The 23511-nt window shown below is 40.6% G+C and overlaps 1 protein-coding gene across 1 annotated transcript; it reads left to right on the top strand.

Moving 5' to 3' along the window:
* Nucleotides 1-11053: 11053 nt before the first annotated feature.
* Nucleotides 11054-21618, top strand: LOC126146241 (cuticle protein 79-like). Its single transcript, XM_049915608.1, has 2 exons — nucleotides 11054-11113; nucleotides 20448-21618. The coding sequence occupies exons 1-2, from the start codon at nucleotides 11102-11104 to the stop codon at nucleotides 21006-21008; spliced, it is 573 nt and encodes a 190-aa protein (XP_049771565.1). The 5' UTR covers nucleotides 11054-11101; the 3' UTR covers nucleotides 21009-21618.
* The last annotated feature ends 1893 nt before the right edge of the window (nucleotides 21619-23511 follow it).

The following is a 23511-nucleotide window of genomic DNA, read 5'->3' as shown; positions in this document are numbered from 1 at the left end:
GGTAGGTAGGTCATCACAGAGCAGACCCACTGTAGTCCTGGTAGAGAATATGGTATTTGTGGGCCACCAGAGGCGCAGACCCACTGCAGTCCTTGTAGAAATAATGGTATTGGTGGGCCATCAAAGATGCAGACCCACTGTAGTCCTTGTAGAGATGGCCAGCAGCCATCTGTTGTGACTGTGCAGGTGCACAGTCACCATTGAAGAGTCTTGCAGGTAATATAGCAAGTCCACAACCACCACTTGTGCACTCACAAATTTTTTGGAATTGTCCTTAGAACCAGCAATGCTGTTATCCAGTCCCTTGCTGAATTATTAACACACATGCAAACACAACAGTCCCAACTTCTCACATATTGTCCACATACTATGACCAATGGAAACGTGTGCTGTGAAATGTAACTTACAAGTTACTAATATGATGAACTGGTGTCAATTACCATTTTATAACATGAGAATACAATTACAAAGGTACAAAATACATCATTAAAAAACATAACAATACAGATAACATTTGTAGTACAGGCTTTACAACAGAATAGAAATAAACATATACATCAGTGTTACAGGAATTATGACATAAGTAAATACATAAACGATCAGAATAACTTTTGAAACATCAACTTTACACATGAGCATTAAAACAAAACAGAATAAATAATGTCTAAGCATCTTTACAAGGTAAATAACATATTATTAATGCCAATTATATTTGAGGATAACAGTATTCCTCATCATAGTGAATATAGCTTAGTATTAGAAGAAGGAAAAAAATCTATGAAACTACACAGAGACAGGAAGAAAACAACTACATAAGGGTACACAAACACATAGTGTGATAACACAAAAGGAAAGGACAGGGTTTGTTTTCAGTGTAACATTTGGTACTGCAGTCCACCCCAAAACTTCATTCCATATGTCTTTCCTCTTATTTCATCCTTTGTTTCCACCAAAAAAAATTCTATCGAAGCATGCTTTCTGTATTTATATGTTCACACATTTCTTACCTCATCATTTATTTCCAAGAAAATCCTACCTAAACCTGTTTTCTGTACTTTTTTTCGTATAACTTCTCAATGCATTTCTTCCAATTCATCGCAACTCATTCTCTTATATAGTCTACCCCCTCTTAAGCTAACTTAAATCTACTGAGCTCAGATGCTAAACTAAGGGACGAGGCAATGCAGCAACACAAAACAATTAACACAAACAGCAATGAAAAAAATGCAGATTTGTAAAGCAAGCAGCTTATATAGAAATTAGCAAAGCAATTGCAATATTACAACTAATATAAGGCAATGTGCAGCAAACAAGAAAACTAAATCCATAGTAAAACTGGCTTAACAGCGTAATACAAAGTCAAATTCTGTAACATTATGCCTGGCAAACAGCAGCACCAAATAACAAAACTTATATCTAAACATGACATAGCTCAAGCAGAAAAAATATTACACTAAAATGGCCATGTCTAATATCTATGTCACATCTTAACACTAGAGTGATGCATCACGAGAACTTACACTAGCAGATAAGTTACCAAATCGTAAAGAAATTATTTATGCAATTCCTGTGAAGGGAAATGTCTATTTATGTGCCCTCGTTTTCTTGGAAGTAAATCATAAATTTCTTATTGACTGGATCTGTAGGCATAAAATAACTATATTAGTACATATATTAAATTTTATTTTAACCAATGCTGCAGTGCAGCTAGAAACTAGATATTAAAGAAAATGAGCAAATATGTACAAAGTAAAGCATAAGAACATCATTCAGTAGTCATGAGGCATTTCATAAGTTAGTAGAAAAATCTCTCAACTAGAGAGACAGTAGTATTAATCAGGTGTATAGACATAAAAATATTTCTCGTCATTTCATTAGGCATTTCAGTAAATATCATAAATTAAGAGCTCCACAGTGTAATCATATGTTTTCAAGTTCGACCACGTCGTTTTTGCGATGCTTTCTACAAAGGAATGTCAACAGCGAGGTTAATGGCCTCTTTTTTTCTCCACCTAATGGCTTTCTTTTGTCAGACGACTACCTCTCAGCTGGGTGCCCACGACGCATTACGTGCAGGTGGTCACTTAACTTTCTTACGGAAATATTTAGTACAGCAGTTTCCGCTACAGTGACAGTCTCACATAAAAATATTTCACAGGTCAAGAATTTGCGTTACAAATCTGTAGAAACAAAATCTTATGAATATAACAGTGTCCAAAAATTTTCGTCGGCATTGTAATACATTCACGCATTTACATACATTTCATAACTCTTAAAGTACGATTCTTGGTTTCCAACATCCTCTTTCACAAATCAGAATGCCTAACCACTACTCCTTACTCCTTACCTTGTTACACATATACATATTCGTCGACATTTCTTCAATATTTCATCACGACAGATATGTAGCATAATCAAATAACTCATATAGCATCAGCTTATTGATCATAAACATACCTCAACAGCATAATACACATAGTCATCGTAATAATAACATCATAACACCTCAGTCAACTCTGAAAAACGTCGTAGTTTTCTGCAATAATTTCAAAACCTAAAGAAAATTCTCTGCTCATTTCAATAGTGTCATCTACCTCCAACGTACTTTAAAAATCATGATCCCATACCAAATACATCATTCAAAGCTCTCATAGTATCACAATGGTTATGAAAAAATATGAAGAGTTCACAAAGTACAGACAAAATACAATTTCGTAAGTGTGAATTTACCCAACTGTGTAATAGCGTAAACATGTGTCACTGATGTAGTAAAAATAAATGTTTGTCTCTCTCAGTTAAATGATCAGATAGCTGTGTAATTATGTGTTAGAGAAATATGGTACCGATGTGTAAAGTTGTATAAGCAAATACCATATTAGCTAGGGCTCCTTGTGCTTGCCAAACACATGGTACACAAAGTAGGCGTGTACCCCCCTGAGGATTAATGTAATTATACCCTCAGGTGTTACAGATTACAGCAATGGAATGAAATGTGTTACGGAAAACCTTTGTATCATTGTACTTCAAATCTCTTTAAAGATAAATTATTTAAGTACAAAATTAATCACTCAAATACGTGTCCTGTAGCGCTAAATGTGCATCTTGCTGTAAGATAATCTCTGTGGAAGTGTCGTAGTTATCGTCCTCCGAAAGCTAAGTTCTGCAGAAGTCAATGTACATACCTCATGATAAACAAAAGTGAAATGCTTTGCGTATAGATATCTTAGCTATTACGCTTATTGTTGTGATGAAGAAATTACTGTGCTGTAACGTATTGTTGTGCTACGGAAAAGGCTGTCTCATTGTAGCTGTACCACAAAAGTTACTATTAAAACATGTTTTACTTTCCAGAATAATACAGAAAAACTGTGCAGATATAAAACAGAAACACCGCAAAAGCAACATTGTAAATTGTCACTCATTAGTAGCGTCGTGATAAAATCGTGTAGCTGTCACATAAACTAACTATTGTCTCATCTGGTATCTCACAGAAAGTACCTTAAATCCAGAATGTATTTTCAAGTAAACCAAAATGTTGCATTAGAATCTCATTAGCAGTGCTGGTAAATGTTCTAAGTATGTGAGCCTTATAGTTGTTACATAATCGTGCAACTAACAAGCAAGAATGTACACACACAATAACACTGTGTCGTCTGTTCGCAATAACAATGCATTCGTAATTTCTGTTTAAATTAGTTCTCTTGGTTCTTGACTGGATATTTAACTTCAAACATTGTAGCATGATAACAGTTTCTAAGTGTGACAATGCATACTAGAAATGTGAAGTGAAACGTTTTATGGCAAAGACAAAGTCGAAAAGCAGATTATCTTTCAATAAACGGTTTTACATGTGAAATGTGGTGTAAACCTTTGCTCTTCTCAGTACGCAGAGTTTCAACTTGAATGCAATTATCATGCGGTATTCGTCCGTAAAGAATACTGGAATTTTGCTCACGGTTAGCGTCAATGTTATTTTTCCCTGAGCCAGCGGGTGCAAGTGGCTGCCTGCGGTGCAAGTCATTGTCTGTTTCTTTGTTGGCGCGCGTCGTTATTGGGATTAGGAGACGTAACTTCTACAAATTCGCCTTGCCGAGAGGGCTCTGCTCTGTTTAAATCCCGCCAGTTCTGATGCAGTTCAGGTCTGTCGTTACGATCATATCGTCTGTCGTCATGTCGGTACATTCCATAGTTTCTTTCCTGTCGGTCACGTGGTGGAGAATTTCTCCCTGAATCATAACTGCGCGCTGGACCGTTGCGTCTGAAGTTATTCTGTCTCCCTTGATAATAATTTTTTTGGTTCCCATATTGTCTGTTTCTAAGGTAATCTCTGTCATATTCATTACTACGAAAATGTGATCTTTCTCTGTAACTATTATTACTCTGCCAGTGGTTGTCATATGGGTGGTGTCTGTTTTGATCAAGATTTGCGTAGTAAGAATAGCCTTGTCGTGTCCAGTTACTGTTTCTGTCATCACGGAATTGTGACGTATGTGACCTGTAGTGATTGTTTTCCTGTTTTCGCATCCGGCGACTGTCTGTGTCAATTTCTAATTCTTGTAGGAGTCCCTGAAAAGCTTCAATGTCGTCTTTGCAACGTCCTGCCAAAATAATATGTCGTAAATGTTCAGGCAATTTGATTAAGCAAATGCGGATGAGTTCTGTGGGGCTGTATGGGTTTGAAAGATACTGATTCTTATGCAACATGTCTTCAAATTATTTCATAAGGCTGGAAAATTCAGATTGTTCGAAACGTTTCATCATTATGATGCTATGTTTTACTCGGTCTTGTGTAGCTTGAGACCAATATGCTGAGAGGAAGGCATGGTAAAATTCTCCTTCACTGCGGCAATCGTGAATGACCGATCGCATTCTTACAGCTGGTTCATTCTCTAAGTAGCCACACATAAATTCTAATCTGTGCTCTAATGACCAGTTGGGAGGGAAACAATGAGAGAATTGATGGAGCCACGCTTGTGGATGAATGTCGTTGGCAGAATTCTTAAATGTTTTGAATTTACGTGTAGTAATGAACAGCTTATAGTCAAAATCATCGTGTCGGCGAGTAGCATATCGGTCATTGTTATGTCGTGTCGGCGGTTCCATCTCAAAATTCGGTGTACCTTGCCAATTTCTTTTATAATTACCGAAATGCCCTGTGTTATTATTTTGTGGCTGTTCCGTATTTCTATGTCCCTCTTCCCGTATTGGGGCGCGAGTGTCCTCTGAAATACGTAATTCTTGTATTACCTGTGTCAGCTGATCTTGTACTTCCCGGATTTCTCTTTTGTACTGTGTATTGATTTGATTTTGATTTTGTTTGAATTTTCTAATTTGTTCATACTCTTCTGTGTCAGTGAAGGCTATGGGTCTTGTGTCATTCAGATCATCATCTACCTTTGTAGATAAGTTAGTGACCTGATCCGAAAGTTCGGCTACTTTCTCTGATAGTGTACTTATTTCCTCCATGTGTCTTTCTGAACCAATTTTCAGGGTATCTACTCTGTCCTTTAAATTTTCCTGAGTTTTTGCAAGTTGCGTAACCAAATCGGTAGATGCAACTAAGTCAATTTTAGCTTGCAAGGTCTCATGATTTTCATGAACAATAGTTTGCAGTTCTTTTATGGCTGCTTCGTGATTCTGTAATGCATTTTCATGACGCGAAAAAATAGGTTGGAAATGCTCACAAATTTGTGTTTTTACGTCATTACAGACCTTTTGACATTTCGATTCGATGTTATGTAACTCAGTAGTTAAATCTTCACGTGTTTGTTCAAGTGTAGTGTCTAACTTTTGAAGATTTTGTTCCACTGTGTCTAACTTTTTAAGATTTTGTTCCACTGTGTCTAACTGTTGCTGTGTTTGTCTCTGGTATTGTTCCATTGTGTCTAACTTTTGAAGCTTTTGTCCCATTTGTTGCATTAATTGTAATAACAATGCATTAGTGTCTGGAATCTGTTCCTCTACGCTTTTCGGCAGTGCATTTGCACCAGCAACATTCACATTTTGACAAGCAGAAAATGTGTCTTGACTCATTTGAGAAAATGGTGAGGACCCAAATCCTAAGTCTACAGTATTTGCAATATTGTGTTCTGTCATTTCGGATTCCTGAGGGGAGCTGTTGCCGACCGATCGATCGATAATGCTTCCCTGTTCACTAATTGTTTCACTGTCTACACCATTGTTTGCAGCCCGCTCCATTTCCCTATGTACAATTACCAAATTACTGCTTTCAACATTAGTTAATTCATTACTCGGTGGCGCTAACACACTGCTTTCGTCTTCACTGTCATTTCCCAGTTTACTTTGGAGCCTAGTATTACGTTTTTCACACGCCATTATTGTCACAATATTTCACACGACAAAACAAAAAAAAACACAATTTGAAGAGCAAAAATAAGAGAACACATTAACATAGAACTGAAAATAATATCTAGTTAATTGCATGCCACAACTGTTTTACTGTGCAACAATGAAAAACCACAACTACCAAGGAAATTCTCTCTATAATTACGCGCTAGCAATAAACAAAAGCTACACTAAATACACAAACTACAAGAAAAAAATCAGAAGATTCCAGTGAGGTATCCTAGGCTAAGGGTCAACATATGAAACGTCCCCTTAGAACAATTATACACGACTGTGCTTAACCTGACACACAATATTATTTAGCGCAACGCAATCTGACTTTCAAAAATCCCTGCAAAAGAATGGCCCTGACTAACATTAAACTACACCTTTCACAAATAACTTACCTCACAAAAATCTTCATTACTCGAACTACTGCAATACAGCGAGCGCCACTATTGCCAGCTAAATAAAAGATTCAAACTACAGAAGGCACTAACTATTGATAGGGATAGTTAGCAAATGAAAGATATTAATAGAGAACAAACAATGTATTTACCTTAATAGTCATAATATATATATATATATAGCAGTTCATGACAAGTTACAAAACTCCGCCATCTCTCTCCCCACATCCACCACTGCTGGCGGCTCACCTCCAACAGCGCAACACTACGCGCTGTTCACATCCAGCTGCCGCTGCCCAACACTACAATGGCAGACAACAATGCAAACTAGCCACAGGCTGCACACAGCACAGCCAGTGATTTTCATATAGAGCGCTACGTAACGTTGCCAATAAGAAAACATAAACAGCCTACTTACAATCTATGGTATAGAAGGAGTTGCAAGGAGATATGATTTCAATTTATTTTTGAAGCTATTTCTGCTGTCTGTCAGACATTTTATTTCATCTGGTAATTTCTCGAATAATTTTATAGCCTTTCTGTGCCAAAGATAGGTTGAGTAAAGGATAATGTAAGTCTTTCTTTTTTCTGGTATTATAATCATGAATGTCACTGTTGTTTTTAAAATGGTCTATGTTGTTGTGAACATATTTCATTAGTGAGTAAATGTACTGTGAGGCTGTTGTAAGAATTCCCAATCTTTTAAAAAGATGCCTACAAGATGTGCGACCATGAACCCCACACATTATTCTAACCACTTTATTTTGAGCAGTGAATACTTTTTGTCTAAATGTTCAGTTACCCCAAACTATTATTCCATATGACATCAGAGAGTGAAAGTATGCAAAGTATGTTAGCTTACTAATTTCTATATCCTCAAAATTGGCAGTTACTCCGATTGCAAAAGTTGAAGAACCTAGTCGCTTTAGAAGATCCAAAATATGAGTTTTCCAATTAAGATTGTGATCTACATGTACACCCAAAAACTTAGTATGCTCTACCCTGACTACTGATTTCTGTTGATGTGTTACATTTATTGAAGGAACTGTACTTTTTTCAGCAGAAAATGGGATGTACTGTGTTTTTCCAAAGTTTATAGCAAGCCCATTTGCAGAAAACCAATTAATGACTTTTCCAAAGACCTTATTTGTATCTTTTTGAATTGGAGTTTCTTTTACTGGATTAATAATGATGTTTGTATCATCAGGAAACAGTGTCACTTCAGCTTCCTGTTTCAGATAGGAAGGGAGGTCGTTCACATATATGAAGAAGAGAAGGGGGCCCATGATTGAAGCCTGCGGAACACCTAATGTAATTTCACCCCAGTTAGATGAAGTGGCAAACTTATTTAAATCACATGACCCTTATAAGGAATCTTTTTGCTTCCTGTTCAGTAGGTATGACTTAAACCACTCACATACTATTCCATTTATACCATAGAATTGTAATTTCTGTAACATAATGTCATGGTTCACACAATCAAATACTTTGGACAAGTCACAGAAAATTCCTATTGGTGACATTTCATTATTTAAAGACTCTATTATATCGACAGTGAAATTGTACATTGCTGTCTCAGTGGAACAGCATTTCTGAAATCCAAACTGTGATTTACTAAGTATCCCATTACTGTTAAGATGGCTAACCACTCTTGAGCACATTACTTTCTCAAAGATTTTGAAAATGCTGTAAGCAAGGATACACCGGCTGGGGTGGCTGAGTGGTTCTAGGCGCTACTGTCTGGAACTGCGCGACTGCTACGGTCGCAGTTTCGAATCCTGCCTCAGGCATGGGTATGTATGATGCCCTTAGGTTAGTTAGGTTTAAGTAGTTCTAAGTTCTAGGGGACTGATGACCTCAGAAGTTAAGTCCCATAGTGCTCAGAGCCATTTGAACCAAGCAAGGATACTGACCGATAATTATTGACATCTGTGGTGTCCCCCTTTTTGTAGAGAGGCCTGATAATGGCATATTTCAACCTGTCTGGGAAAATACTTCGAGTTAATGATGCATTACATATGTGACTCAGAACATCAGCTGTAATTACTCCACATTGTTTTAATATCTTATTAGTGATGTCATCTACTCCAACAGAACATTTATTTTTCAAAGATTTAATAATTTTACTTATTTTACAAGAGGTTATTAGATGAAACTTAATCTGACTTAAGTTTTTCAAAACAGACTCTTCCATGTACTGCCTGGCTTTTTCTTTTGAACTGTTCTCACCAATTTCTTCTCCGGCACTTAAGAAATGGTTGTTAAATACATTAGCTACTTGTGTACTGTTGGTTAGGATGGTCTCGTTCTCTTTAATAGTGATACTACCTTCCCCAGTGGTTACTTTTCCTGTCTTCCTTCTAACAACATTCCATGTTGAATTATTTTAGTGCTGGAGGTGTTAATTTCTTCTCTAACATACATATTTCTTGATTTTTTTACAATTTTTCTCAATACATTACAATAATTTTTATAGTGTAAAACTACTTCTGGATCTTTACTAGTTCTTGCTGTCTCATACAATTTTCTTTATCTTTATGGAGACATCTTAATACCTGTAGTAATCCAAGGTATCTTTGAAAAGTGTGTGGTGTTACATTTACTAATTTTCTTTGGGAAACAATGTTCAAAAAGGGATATAAATTTAACAAGAAACATGTTGCATTTATCATTAGCATTTGGCTCATTATATACATCTCCCCAATTAACATTTCTTAAGCTTTCTCTGAATTGCTCTGTAGATACCGGGTTGAGCGACCTCACACTTTTGCTCAATGGTTTCCTAACTGTACTCCCTGTTAGGTTTTGTAAGTTAATCAATTGTGCATCATGGTCTGACAATCCATTTACCACAGGAAAACATGTGGTTGTTTTACATCCTCTTTCTGTACAAATACATTATCTATTAGCGTGCTACTGTCTTGATCTATACATGTAGGGAAATTGATCATTGATTCTAAGTTACATGTTGTTAATAACACTTCTAGTTCACTTTTCCTATCAGAATTACTTAGAAAGTTTACACTGAAATCACCACAGATTAACAACTTCTTCTTTTTGTCTGACAGACAGCATAATAGGGAGTCAAACATTTTTTTTTTTATGAACAGCTCCCAGACTCCTAATGGGGACCTGTACACTGTTGCTAATATTAGTACTACATTATCTAGCTGGAGTTCACATGCACAAACCTCAAAGTACTTATCAACACAAAATTTGCTTACTTCTACAGTTTTGCATTTATACCCTTGTTTTATGAAAATTCAACTCCTCCTTTATCCATCCTAGATCTACAAGTGTAAGATGCTAAATAATACCCACTTATACTGATGCTATCGATGCCCACAGTTACATGGTGTTCAGACAGACAGAGTATGTCAACCTGATTCTTATTTTTGAGATCATCTAAACACAGTAACAGCTCACCTACTTTATTTTTTATTCCCCTGATATTTTGATGAAGTAAGTTGATACTGTCCTTAGCTTTACCCCTATTTACTGTACATGAAGTTTCTTTTATTCTATTTATCTTGATTGTCATCTGTCTGGACTGTGGGTTTAACCTAAAAAACCTGTCTGCCTGGACCCATCAACCACAGGGATCACCCCTTGTGTGACCGTGGACCCCCTTACAGTTTCTGCTAATAAAGAAGCTAACTTATTTTTTCCCAACCTATTCGGTGCATTCCATGTGTAGTGTATCCCCGCCTACCAATAGCATTTACTGGAACAACACTTACGTGAGATTTTGCCGGTGTCTGGAGCATCCTGCTCAGCTCAGTGTTAACATGCCTTACAGGAGTGTTTACCCAGCTGTTGATCTGAGATTATGATTCACATAGGAGAGGAATTCGTGATGGGCCGGATCAAATCAGTCACAAGATTGGTGATTCAATAAAAAAATCTGATGTGTACTACAGTTACCGAGACACGTAATGCGATGCGTACGGAAGGAGCTCAGAACGATGCACCTGCCAGTTAGCCGCCGTGTATTTCCGGATCGCCAGCCTGTGCTGCTGGCAGGTGTAAATCGAGGTGGCCGGCGAATGTTGTTCCGTGAGGCTGAGATGGGCGGGCAGCTAGAGCGACCTTCCGGCAGCGGTGCTCTGTCCGGTTCCGCAGCCGGCCCTACTGCACTGACCGGCGTCCGGAAGCGTTTCGTGCGACGCCCCACGCCTTCGTGCCGTGCCTCTGCTTTCCCCTGCAGGCGCAGACCGGCGCCCAGGCGAAAGCCGCACCCCTCCAGCAGCCCGGCCACTATATAAAGCTCGTCGTGCGGTCCACGAGGCATCCAGAGTCCGGCGTCGCAGACCGCTGACACGCAGCAGCCAGCATTCGAGTACCTTGCGATGAGGATCCTGGTGAGTGACAGCCACCTGCTCTCGCCCCTTTGCCTCAACGTCCCGCAGCTCGCACTGCGATGTGTGCACATCTTCCGTCCTACCGTGTGACAGCCGCGCATCGGCAGGGGAAGTATGAAGACACTGAATCTTTACACGCTTTTCGTATCCTCACCAGCTCCCTCTGCTCGTTTGCTGTACTATCTGTCGGACACATGGAACATCGTCTACGCTGTACTTCAAAATGTGGTAGATAAATCATAATCTTGCAACAAAATTACGGTGATTATTAAGACGGTATGAATATCTGAGCCGCCGGTTTACGCTGCCGGCATCAATTTAAAAAAATTTCTCTGTGTGTGACGCCGTTATTGGGTGAAAGTGCTCTAACGTTTCGGCTAATTTAGCAGGTTGCCTCCATCGGATCACGTTACAGCAACTAGTGCAGATGATCTTATCAAGGCGCCGAAGGTCAAGGCGAACCAGTGTCACCTGGAATGTGCCTTTGCGAAGGTCACCTGCAAAACTGGTTGAACCATTGGATTATTTTACCCCACGGCTCTCGTACATACCAAGATTAATTTTCAGACGTTTACACTAGATATTGTACTGTTGTTGCTGCTGTGGTCTTCAGTTCAAATACTGATTTGATGCAGATCCCACGATACCATATGCTGTGCAAGCGTCTTTATCTCTGAATAACTACTGCAACCTATATCCATTTGAGCCTGCTCACCATATTCATGCCTAGGTTTCCCTCTATGATTTTTATCCTCACACTTCCTTGTACCAAACTGAGTATTCATTGATATCTCAGAATGTGTTCTCTCAGCCGATTCCCTTTTTTAGTCAAGTTGGACCACCATTTTTTTATCCAATTCAACTCAATATCTCCTCATTATTTATTCCATCTACCAATCTAATCTTCACTGTTTTTCTGTAACATCACATTTCAAAAGCTTCTGTTCCCCTCTTGCCTTACATGATTGTCGTCCACGCTTCGCTTTAGCACAAAGCTAGATTCTAAACAAGTATCTTCAAAAAAGATTTCCTATCCCTTAAAACCATATTAGATGCAAATAAATTCTTTGTTTTCGGAAATGTTTTTCATTCAGTAGCCCGTCTGCGTGTTATATCCTCTCTACTTCAGCCATCATTACATATTTTGTTACCCAAATAACAAATTACAATGTCTAATTTCCTATTCCAATTCTCTCAGCATTACCTCATGCAACCCGACTACATTCCATTACCATTGTTCCATGTTTGGTTTTGTTCATCTTATATGCTCTTTTCAAGACATTATTAATTCTGTTCAACTGCTCCTCCCAGTTCTTTGTATTATACTACTAGCTCTCCTATATTGTACTACAAAATTATAAATATCAGTTTCTATACGAGATACGGTGATCTGAGGTTATCTCTGACAGCTACACTGCGACGGCTATGTCAGCAGTTTTTAGGAAAGCAAAACAAAACTGATTTGCATTCAAACATTACTGGATGTCTGAACGCCGTGCTTAATTGATTGGAATCGGCTACAGGAAGCGATTAAGCAATTGGAATGCCAATAACAATTCATCACTTTTTAAATTCAGACAAGAGCAAATGACCAATATGAGGAGACAGACAGCAAGATGCAGACGCGACGCGGGATGAACCGATACTGAGTATTGTTTCTACTAACGACATAAACTTTCTAGGTAAAGCAATTTATGGTCTGTCGCGCAATTCAGTTTGAAACACAGCCGAAATACTTGCTATTGCTGTAATAGACTGTGTACCAGCAACTATTCTGTCGATAATATGGTCAGAAGTGGGCACAAAACCTTGGTGCTCTCTTTTCAAAACTTTTTCTTAGATTAGATTAATAAGATCTTCTATTCCCATTTCGTTCTTTTGGAAATTAAATGCACACGTTGTTCCAGCAGTCGCCATTGGAGAACAGCCACTGAACCCAAAATTATAGTCATTTTCCGTAATATACCTTGTAAAATGGTGTATGTATTCACGAAGCAGTTCTATAACTAAAGGAGAATGAATGAAACGCGATCTACAAGCCATCCTAATGCTAACCTGGAGTAATTCACAAAAACTGTACGTAACGTAAACCAGTGTTCCCGACCAGCGTTTGAAATTGCCATCTTCAGTTCATAGTTTTAAATAACGCACTGTGTGTCTCGATAAAAGTAATATTCCGCTCTAACGAGCCAGAGGAACGCGAATAATTGTAACACCCGAATGTCGAGCCATGCGGTGCTTCATGGTGCCGTGTTATACTTCAATTTTCGCCAGTATTGCAGGTAATCTTCTTCTTCTTCTCCTGCTTCGTTAGGACCCTTCAGTATCACCTGTGGCTTTTTTTTGCACGTCTTCTTTCTTCCCAATACGTCTTCATTTTCTCTCTTCTTCTGTTTCATTTCTCTTCTGGTTGGTTCAAATGGCTCTGAGCACTATGGGACTTAACATCTATGGTCATCAGTCCCCTAGAACTTAGAACTACTTAAACCTAACTAACCTAAGGACAGCACACAACACCCAGCCATCACGAGGCAGAGAAAATCCCTGACCCCGCCGGGAATCGAACCCGGGAACCCGGGCATTTTTCTTCTGTTAAGACAAGTTTGGTTTTGGTGTCCGGCCACCTGTGACCATCCACCAACCCTTTATACTTCTTCCTGTTCTGTACTACTGCCTGCAGATTCCTTTCTTTTATTCCAACAGCCTTCTAATCATCTCTGAATTCCTTCGCCCAGTTGTTTCCTGTATGAAATGTTGCATTCCGTATCTTCTTAGTCAACGTCTCCTCGTCCATCCTCATGATGTGCCCAACAACTCGTAATCTCCTCCTCCGTATCTCGCTCGATATGGGTTCAATATTTTCATACAGTTCCCGTCATGTTCTGTGTATCCAGATATCCACATGTTTTTGGTGCTCCACGTGTCTCTCAAAATTTTCCGCTTCTCCTTCTCCAACTGTATACAAGCTCTCTTGCCGAGTGTGATAGTTTCTGATGCATACAGAGCAGCATTTCTAACAGTTGCTGTGTAATGTCGAAATCTGGCATTCCGTGACAGATTTTTCTTGCCACATACCGAAGCTTCTGCAAAAGCGGTGCACTCTCTACTGCGCTACTGTTGCTCTGTATGCCACCAGTTATCTTCTCCCCAAATAACGAAAACTGTTGACTTTCTCAACCACTTGGCCATCTATCTTCCAGTCAGACTCAGTATTCAATGTCTTGGTCTTCTTATATGTAATCTTCAGCCCGACATTTTCTGCTATTTCGGCTAGATTTTTAATGCTGTCTTTGCCTCTTCTTCTGTCTCATTTAAGAGTGCCATATCATCTGCGAATGCCAGGCAGGCCACTGTTGCATTATGTTTGACCTTTTACCCCATTTGCACACCTTTGATCTTCATGTTACAGTTTAGTTGTCTCCACTGTCTCTCTACGTCGTCCAAAACCAGGTTAAACAAAATTGGTGACAGTCCGTCCCCTTGCCGGACTCCTGTATTTATTTCGAAGCTGTCTGACAGCGTACTGCGATGCCTGATCTTGGCAGTAGTATCGCTCAACGTTTCCACAAAAGAGGGCAGTATCTTTATTCTCTTGAATCTCAAGAATGTGTTAGGAACTACGATGGAAAGTATCAGCATTAAGGGTTTCGCTATTTAATTCAAACGAGAATATCTAAAAATCCCTGCTGTTCTTATAATGCAAGAGATTGAGGCAACCGAGATAATAGTGAAGATTATAGCGGTTTGGAACAACAAATTCCTCTAATACTTCCAAACCGATATCACCGATGCGCACTTTTGCTGTCAGTCGTTTTTGTGTTTCTCGTAAAGCTAGAGAAATGGATTCAACGGAAGTGAAATGTTCAAATGTGTGTGAATTCCTAAGGGACCAAACTGCTGAGGTCATCGGTCCCTAGACTTACACACTACTTAAACTAACCTATGCTGAGAACAACACACACACTCATGCCCGAGGGAGGACTCGAACCTCCGCCGGGACCAGACACACAGTCCATGACATGGTGACTCAAACGGAAGTGAGCGAAAACACGTTAGAACTCTTCTGAAACGTATTCCGCCATAAGAAACATTTTATGTGTTTTCGTAATGTATATTTTTTTAGGTTGCTGTATTTATAAGCAACGAGAAAATTACGTTAAGTAAGAATAAGAGGCTGTCAGATAACGAGGGATATGAGGAAAAGTAAGTAAAAAATTTATTATTTCAAATGTAATCACAGTAACTATTAATATATTCATTCCAATGTGAAACAAGACTGCTATAGCTTTCATGGAAAAATGTTTGCGTTTGCCTACGGAACCATGATCACACGCAGGCGCGCAACTCTTCGTTGGAAGCAAATAGATGGCCACGAATGTTTTTCTTCAGGGCTCCAAAAATACGGAAATGACATGAGGGGATATCGGGGCTGTACGAAAGGCCCCCGTATTCTCAAGGTTGTTTCGACTACACAACAGAAGTTTCGCCACGAAGCCCTTACACATCCTCAATACAGTCCCGATCTCTTCCCACGCCATTTCCGTATTTTTGGAGACCTGAAGAAAGATATTCGTGGTCGTCGGTATGCTTTGGACAAAGCAGCGCACCTCTGGGTACAATCATGCTTCCGTAGGCAGCTGGAAAAGTTTTTTCATAAAGGCGTTGACTGCTTTGTTTCGGAGTGGGAAAAATATATTAACAGTTTACGGCAATTGCTTTTGAAATAATAAACAGTTTGCTTTTACCTTTTCGCATCTATCTCGTTTTCATTTGCCTTTCCCTTATAAGAAGACTTTACACATTAGAGCTCATACTTTCCACCACTAAATGGTGACGTGGAAGCACCACTTAAATTACCAGCAGTTTTAGAAGCGCCGGTACAAGCTTTCGACTGCTGTCCGTTTCTGAAATTATCAAACAAACAAAACAGCTCATAGTGCCTTTTGCAGAATTCCATGAATGAGGGAACGCTAAGTCTCTGACAGGGCAGACTGCTCATCAGACATGTGAGCTAAAGCGGTTCCGACAGTCCGGGCACTTCACGATGAACAAAGCAGCCATTGAAAACTTTCCGTACCTGCCCGCACCACTTGGCAAACAGCATCTGCGGCACGGTTAGCGTTTGGCTGACAGCAGGCGGAGCCGCGGCTGTTTGTAAAGCGCCCGCCAGCCTCGCTGCACTCTTTGCTTCCTTCCTGCAGTTCCCCGAATAGCGTGTTTGCTGATTTCCCAACTCGCCGCTAACGGCAGACACTGATGCTTTCCCCGCATGCTACACGTGAATCAAGTCTGGCACTGGTTGTTACCGGACATGTTACTCCGAACCAACGCCATATATGCATATACCTGATGTCTCTCCTATGTGTCGTCAGGTCCATTTTCTCTGATGTTTCGGCAGATATTTGTAACTGCAAATGGCTTGTAAATGGCTTGTAAATGGAAAGCTGGGCGTCTCATGAAAGACGTGGTGAGCAGCATTTGTTTGCACTGATTCCAGCTACACGTTGCAGAAAAGAGTATCTGCCGAAACAACAGAGAAAATACGCCTAACGACTCTTAGGAGGGGCATCCCGTACACATATCGGTTATTTCGTCAGATAAAAGATGAACTGTAATATAAAGTAACGAACAGCTAACCGAATTTCTAACTACTGGCTTCTATTTTTGTCTAGAGGAGAAATGCAGGAGTGTCCGAAAAGCCGTCGTATCCCTAACTCAAAATAGAACGGCACATTGAATGAAAGTCGAAATCGTGTACAGCGAATGTGGTGTCGACTGAGAATTTAAAGTTCGCTATTTAGCTTACAATCTTAGAATTTTAACGAGTATTAAAAGATATTTGTCTGGTACAATTTCACTCACTGCTCTCCTTACGTCACGAACGTATGAACACCTCAGCTGCTGTACTGTATTTCGAGCATCATTCAACGGCGCGTCAAAGGCGTCTCTAATCTAGTTTATTTCTTTTAGCTCAATCATTTCACAATACATTTGACCATCTCTTCAAACTTTTTCCAAGTTTGGTTAAAGCATGACATATATAATATTTAAAAATCAGTCAGTATTTTCTTATTACGGAGAGCATATGGATCAAGTGAGAGTAGATCAATTCATGCTGTGATTTTTTTACTTGTTGACATTTTACTTACATAGCTAGCAGCAGCTATTCGTGATATACTTCAGTTTTTTACTTTAAGCAGTTAAAACACTTTTGTAAAACTAGAGCTCACGCTGGTCTATGTGTTACCCTATTTGTCTATTTCCTACTCTTCGTTTGCTTGCGCAAATTCAGATAAAACTCGGTTGAGTAGTTTTTAGGGAGTCCGTAGTAATTTCATTAATTATAGCACCGCTTCCTGTTCAAGAACAGAAATCCGGATGGTATTTGTCGTAGAAGCAACCGAAACACAAATTCGTAGAGCACTACGCACATTGAATGAAAGTTAATGCATGCTGGTACAGCGATTTTTCAGAAGCGATATCGGAAAACACAGTTCATTTAAACTAAAAAAAAAGTTGTTCTGTTTTCGATCTACTTTTATTCGAACCACGTGAATTTGGACATTACTCTTAAAGTAGGTGCAAACTGACGTAGAGGTAAAGACTGAGTTTCTTGGAATCTTTCCTCGAACGATTTCTCTGTTAGTCTTTAACAAGTTGGGAACGTTTTGAATTTTTATCGTCAAAATGTAAACGTGCCTGTAAAAATAAAATCACGGCGTCGGCGAAGTGAAGTACAACTGGGTGAGATAATTTTTACGGTGCAGGTGCTTACTTGTCTTTCATCTACAAAGATTTGATCGTGAAGTGTCTGATCAGTCTGCCTTCCCCACGAATCAAGCGAACGCTATCCAAATACCTGGCATTTTAAGTACGAACCACGAACGGAATACACATTTGAAGAAAGTTTGCTGTAATGATTCATATAAAAATTACTGCAGCGAAAATTACGATTTTCAATAATTTTGCATGATTCATACTATTTAATGATATTTTGTACAATGAAATTGAATAAAAAGGAAGAGCTACCCGGACTCACTTTGAGCCTTTATCGTCAGCGTGATAGCAGTAAACCTTAGCTACTGCGCTATTTCCGCATGGTCGAAACATAACAAACGTTACAAGCGTAGGTAGAATGCATAAAACTTCAACATCGATCTTCTCGGAAAGCAGGAGGTGTCACATGGAAAGCTGCTGGCAAGGTACTCTGGCAGGTCTAGCTACATTACAGTGGTCATCAAACTGCGGCCTGGATGCGGCCCGAATCAAATATTCGTGCGGCCGTGGTTCTCGGCCGTATATTATAATAATATGCGTCTAGTAACTAACAACCGAATTCAAAACGTCAGCTAACTCTGAAAGCGTCTTCAGACAATAGTTTTCCTGCTCAGAATCAGTAATAAATAAAATAGTAACAGAGACAATAATATTTCAGTTTGAACTGGAGTTGGTAAATTCGGTCGTGAGCTAAGTAAAGTTGGCCGAGGAACAGAGTGTTCAAAATGGTTCAAATGGGACTTAACTTCTGAGGTCATCAGTCCCCTAGAACTTAGAACTACTTAAACCTAACTAACTTAAGGACATCACACACATCAATGCCCGAGGCAGGATTCGAACCTGCGACCGTAGTGGTGCGTGGTTCCAGACTGTAGCGCCTAGAACCGCTCGGCCACTAAGGCCGGCCGGAACAGAGGGATAAGTAGCCACTGAGGGATTAGAGGATCTGAGGAGGGGGTGCGGGGGAATGTTCTACTGCTTATCTTCCATTGCTGCCATGTCATGGTCGTGTGTGTTTCGTACCGATCAGCTGCTATGGTACAAATTTTAAACGGAAGTGACGTGGAATCGTGAATGCCCATTATAAAGACGGACATCTTCAAATGCGGAACATATTTTGAAGCAAGGAATATGAAAGTAATTAAGGCTGTTGTAATAAAAAGCTATTATTTGAAGAAGAATGACAGTCAAAACATTCAGTAAACATATGTATTCATTTTGCATATTGCACAATTCTTTTAAATATAAGCAAAATTACTGTTATTAATCACTTAATCTTCTGTTCACACAATACAACAACATTTTGTCGGCAATTGCTGTGTCACGACTTTGGGGTATCTAAGGGCGGCAGAATTCTGAAACAGAACCGTCTACACGAAGTGTTCCGAATGGTGCCGACTTCTAACTATTAGTATAAGCGGCGAGCAGGGGGGTGGGGAGGGGGGAGAGGAGGGGATTGGCAGCCAACTTACCGCGTTCTTACTACAGCTTGGCTGTCATCAGATTGGTATACCGGGTGACCAAAAAGTCAGTATAAATTTGAAAACTTAATAAACCACGGAATAATGTAGTTATAGAGGTAAAAATTGAGACACATGCTTGGAATGACATGGGGTTTTATTAGAACAAAAAAAAAGTTCACAAAATGTCCGACAGATGCCGCTGGGCAGCAAAACGTCAGTGGCTGCGCATGACAATCGTGTTACGGAATCGCATCATCCCAGCCTGGCTGATAAACACCTGATGGAACGTACGATGTTTATGCAGGATGGTGCTCCACCCCATATTGCTAGGCGCGTGAAAGATCTCTTGCGCGCGTCGTTTGCTGATGACCGTGTGCTCAGCCGCCACTTTCGTCATGCTTGGCCTCCCAGGTCCCCAGACCTCAGTCCGTGCGATTATTGGCTTTGGGGTTACCTGAAGTCGCAAGTGTATCGTGATCGACCGACATCTCTAGGGATGCTGAAAGACAACATCCGAAGCCAATGCATCACCATAACTCCGGACATGCTTTGTAGTGCTGTTCACAACATTATTCCTCGTCTACAGCTATTGTTGAGGTATGATGGGGGACATATTGAGCATTTCCTGTAAAGAACATGATCTTTGTTTTGTCTTACTTTGTTATGCTAATTATTGCTGTTCTGATCAGATGAAGCGCCATCTGTCGGACATTTTTTGAATGTTTGTATTTCTTTTTGGTTCTAATAAAAACCCCTGTCATTCCAAGCATGTGTGTCAATTTTTACCTCTCTATCTACATTATTCCGTGATTTATTCAGTTTTCAAATTTATACTGACTTTTTGATCACCCGGTATATGCGGCAATATCAGTGTTGGCACTTGAACAAAAAAAGTTCGATGGCCACTGATGTACAACATACCTAAGACTAGTTCAAATTGGTGATTAAGAGGTCCGTTGGTTCCTTTGTCAGTACTACTTCATATGGCTCAAACTTCTGTGTGAATCCCACTTGTACGATGTCACATGCGACAAACTATGGATGTGAAATGAACTTGCGTAGACACCATTTACTGATATGACGTGGTTTTGCAGGTAGCGTTGCTGTTGTGCGTGGCGGTGGCCGTGTGCGAAGAGCAGCCGGAGGCCGTCGAGGCGGAGCCGGTGGAGGAGGCGGCGCAGGCCGTGGAGGAGCCCCAGGCGGAGGAGTCCGAGAAGCACCACGAGAAGCGCGGCCTGCTGGGCTTCGGCTACGGCGGACTGGGCTACGGCGGCCTAGGCGGCTTCGGCTACAGCGGGGGCATCGGCTACGGGGGCGGCCTCGGCTACGGCGGCGGCCTATCCCTGGGCTCCGGCGGCTACGACATCGGCAAGACCGTCGAGATCACCCGCGAGGTCAAGGTGCCGGTCCCCGTAGAGAAGGTGGTGCCGGTGCCGTACAAGGTGGAGAAGCACGTGCCGTACCCCGTGGAGCGGCCGGTCCCCTACCCCGTGGTCAAGCACGTGCCCTACCCCGTGGTGAAGCACGTGCCCTACCCAGTCAAGGTCAAGGTGCCCGTCCCCGTGCCCATCCCGAAGCCCTACCCCATCATCATCAAGAAGAAGGTGCCCATTCACATCCATCACTACAGTCATTACAGCCACGGCTGGCACTAGACGCCTCGAGGTGCCGATCTGGATCGACAGTTCTGAGAGACTGATTTTTTTTTCTACATCCGTCGCCATTTCATCCCTTCATACTCCTTCCAATGGCCGTGACCACGAAGGTGATTGCTGATGCTGAAGCGAGAAGATGGCTGGGTCTCATTCATATCACATCAGTGGTCCTCAGCACTTACAATCCATATCCTGCAAGTATGTAACCAGTTAGGTACATAGTGTAGGAAGTCAAGTCAGACGAAACCAACAGCTTCTCAACGGCAGAGGAGATTCGTCGTCTTCTAGGACAGCGACGGTGACCAGTTGCCCCTCCAACCCCACGCCTCTGGTTCGCGTCGAGTCCCTCGCTCTCGAGTTCAGCGGGTAGCCACCTCCACCGCGTACCTGAACGACCGGCCGTACCGCCTCTTCCGCCGCGGGCTGCCAGCGCTTGGCAAGCCTCGCCGCACAACGCGCCGCCAGACGGAGCCAGCTGACAGAGCCGTCCACAGGAGTCGGTCAGCTGCCAGCCCCGTGGACGACGTCATTCTCAGTTTATCGTGCACTTTTCTCTGTTATTTGTTGTGTTTTCATTTCAGTTATATGTACAGATCTCCCATTTTGTATTAGTCGTATACATGTTATTAAACATGTTTTTTGTACAGTATTTTGTGTCTTAAATATTCCTTTTCGGTTCCCACTAGACATTACCCTCTTTGATTCCTGATTTTTGTACTCTCCCCCGGGGCGACACTATTAGTATGTTTTATTCTTTTAATTTACGTCTATGGTCACAATCTTTTTGTTTAACAGATTACCGGTTTCGGTCTTTAATGTCCATCATCAGATCTACAGTCAAAATGGGAAAAATATAAATACATTCGCAAACTGTATACAGCTTAAGAACAATACATAGACCGTAATAAAAAGTAGTACAGATAAAATTTACGTTTGTGCGCTTTAAATATGAAGAGGCATACCTGCTTCATAAAAACAAAGTCCTAATGTACTGCAGCCATAGTGGCATCGTCAAATGTTAAATGCGGAATGAGCACCAGTTTTTTTTTCCTTTATTGAGTTTCGATTCCCCCTAAAGGGGGCGGGCTGGCAGCAGCTTATTACGCCGCTCTTCAGCCTACAGAATTTGTTTTAAAAAGATGAAGATAATAAAAAAATAACAGTTGGTGATAAAATCGGTGACTTAAAGGTAAAATGGCAGAAAATTCTGGAGCTTAAAACATATAACACAGGGTGGATGATGCTAATAAAATGCACAGGAAGCAGAAAAATAATAGACAGACAATTAAAAAACACGGCGACAGTCTGGGTTCTGTTCGCAAGAGATATAAAAAGCACACCCAGCGACAGCATGATTTCTTTTCGCAACACTGTGGAAAGACGCACAACACTGAACACTCACTTAAACACTGCACTAAAAAGTCGGCACAAATATGACATACCACACCCGAGAGCAGGTGGGGGGAAACTGGTCAGATGACGGGAAAAAGGGGGGGGGGGAAGGAGAGGAAAAGTGAAGGGGGAGGGGGGAAAGGAGCCAATGGAATCAGCACCAGCATCGTCAAATACATATAAATCGCATCACATGCACGAGTCAGTAATACTACTATTTAAAACAAGCTGCCGTACGGTAGCCACAAGATGTTTGTGTTGTAAGTGCACCAGTTTTACGCATGACTCTAGTATGTTCTTGTTCCTTCTTTATTCATTTCATAGACTGCATTAATCAGATAATGTGGATCACCCACTGTTACGGATTTTTATCATTCTTTTCTTGCAACGGAGTACCGCAGGGTACGAAGGGCCCTCTGCCGGTCACGTTCCTCCAACCACTTCCCGCCTGTGCGGAATTCCGGCGTTAGCGCTAACAGAGGGCGCTGATTATGTGCAGCACTATGTTTTCTTTCATTTGTGGCTCCTTTAGCGATTTGTTTTATGTTGTTTAATATTACCCGGTGCACTATCAACGGTGTTTAATATTGATGTCATTATCTAGAATATTGGCACTAGAGCACATGTGAACCACTGTTTTTTTAACTATTCCTCTTTTTAACAATATTACTTTTTTCGTGTTCTTCTTTTTATTGCTTTTCATTACTGTAATGCCTTTTATACTTTATAAGCTTATTACAGACTTCAACTATTGTAACCCCCTTTCTTTCCGCAGTTTCAATTAATCATTGAAAACTAGTGTATGCCGACATTAGCGACATCTGGTGAACTTACAACACAAACATCTTGTGGCTACTGTACGGCAGCTTGTTTTAAACAGTAGTATTACTGACTCGTGCATGTTATGTGATTTATATGTATTTGACGGTGCTGGTGCTGAATCCGCATTTAACATTTGACGATGCCACTATAGCTACAGTACATTAGGACTTTGTTTTTATGGAACAGGTATGCCTCTTCATATTTAAAGCGCACAAATGTAAATTTTATCAGTACTACTTTTCATTATGGTCTATGTATTGTTCTTAAGCTGTATACAGTTTGCGAGAGT

The sequence above is a fragment of the Schistocerca cancellata genome, chromosome 2 (assembly GCF_023864275.1).
Source record: "Schistocerca cancellata isolate TAMUIC-IGC-003103 chromosome 2, iqSchCanc2.1, whole genome shotgun sequence".
NCBI lineage: Eukaryota > Metazoa > Arthropoda > Insecta > Orthoptera > Acrididae > Schistocerca > Schistocerca cancellata.
This window is presented reverse-complemented; position numbering and strand designations above follow the sequence as displayed.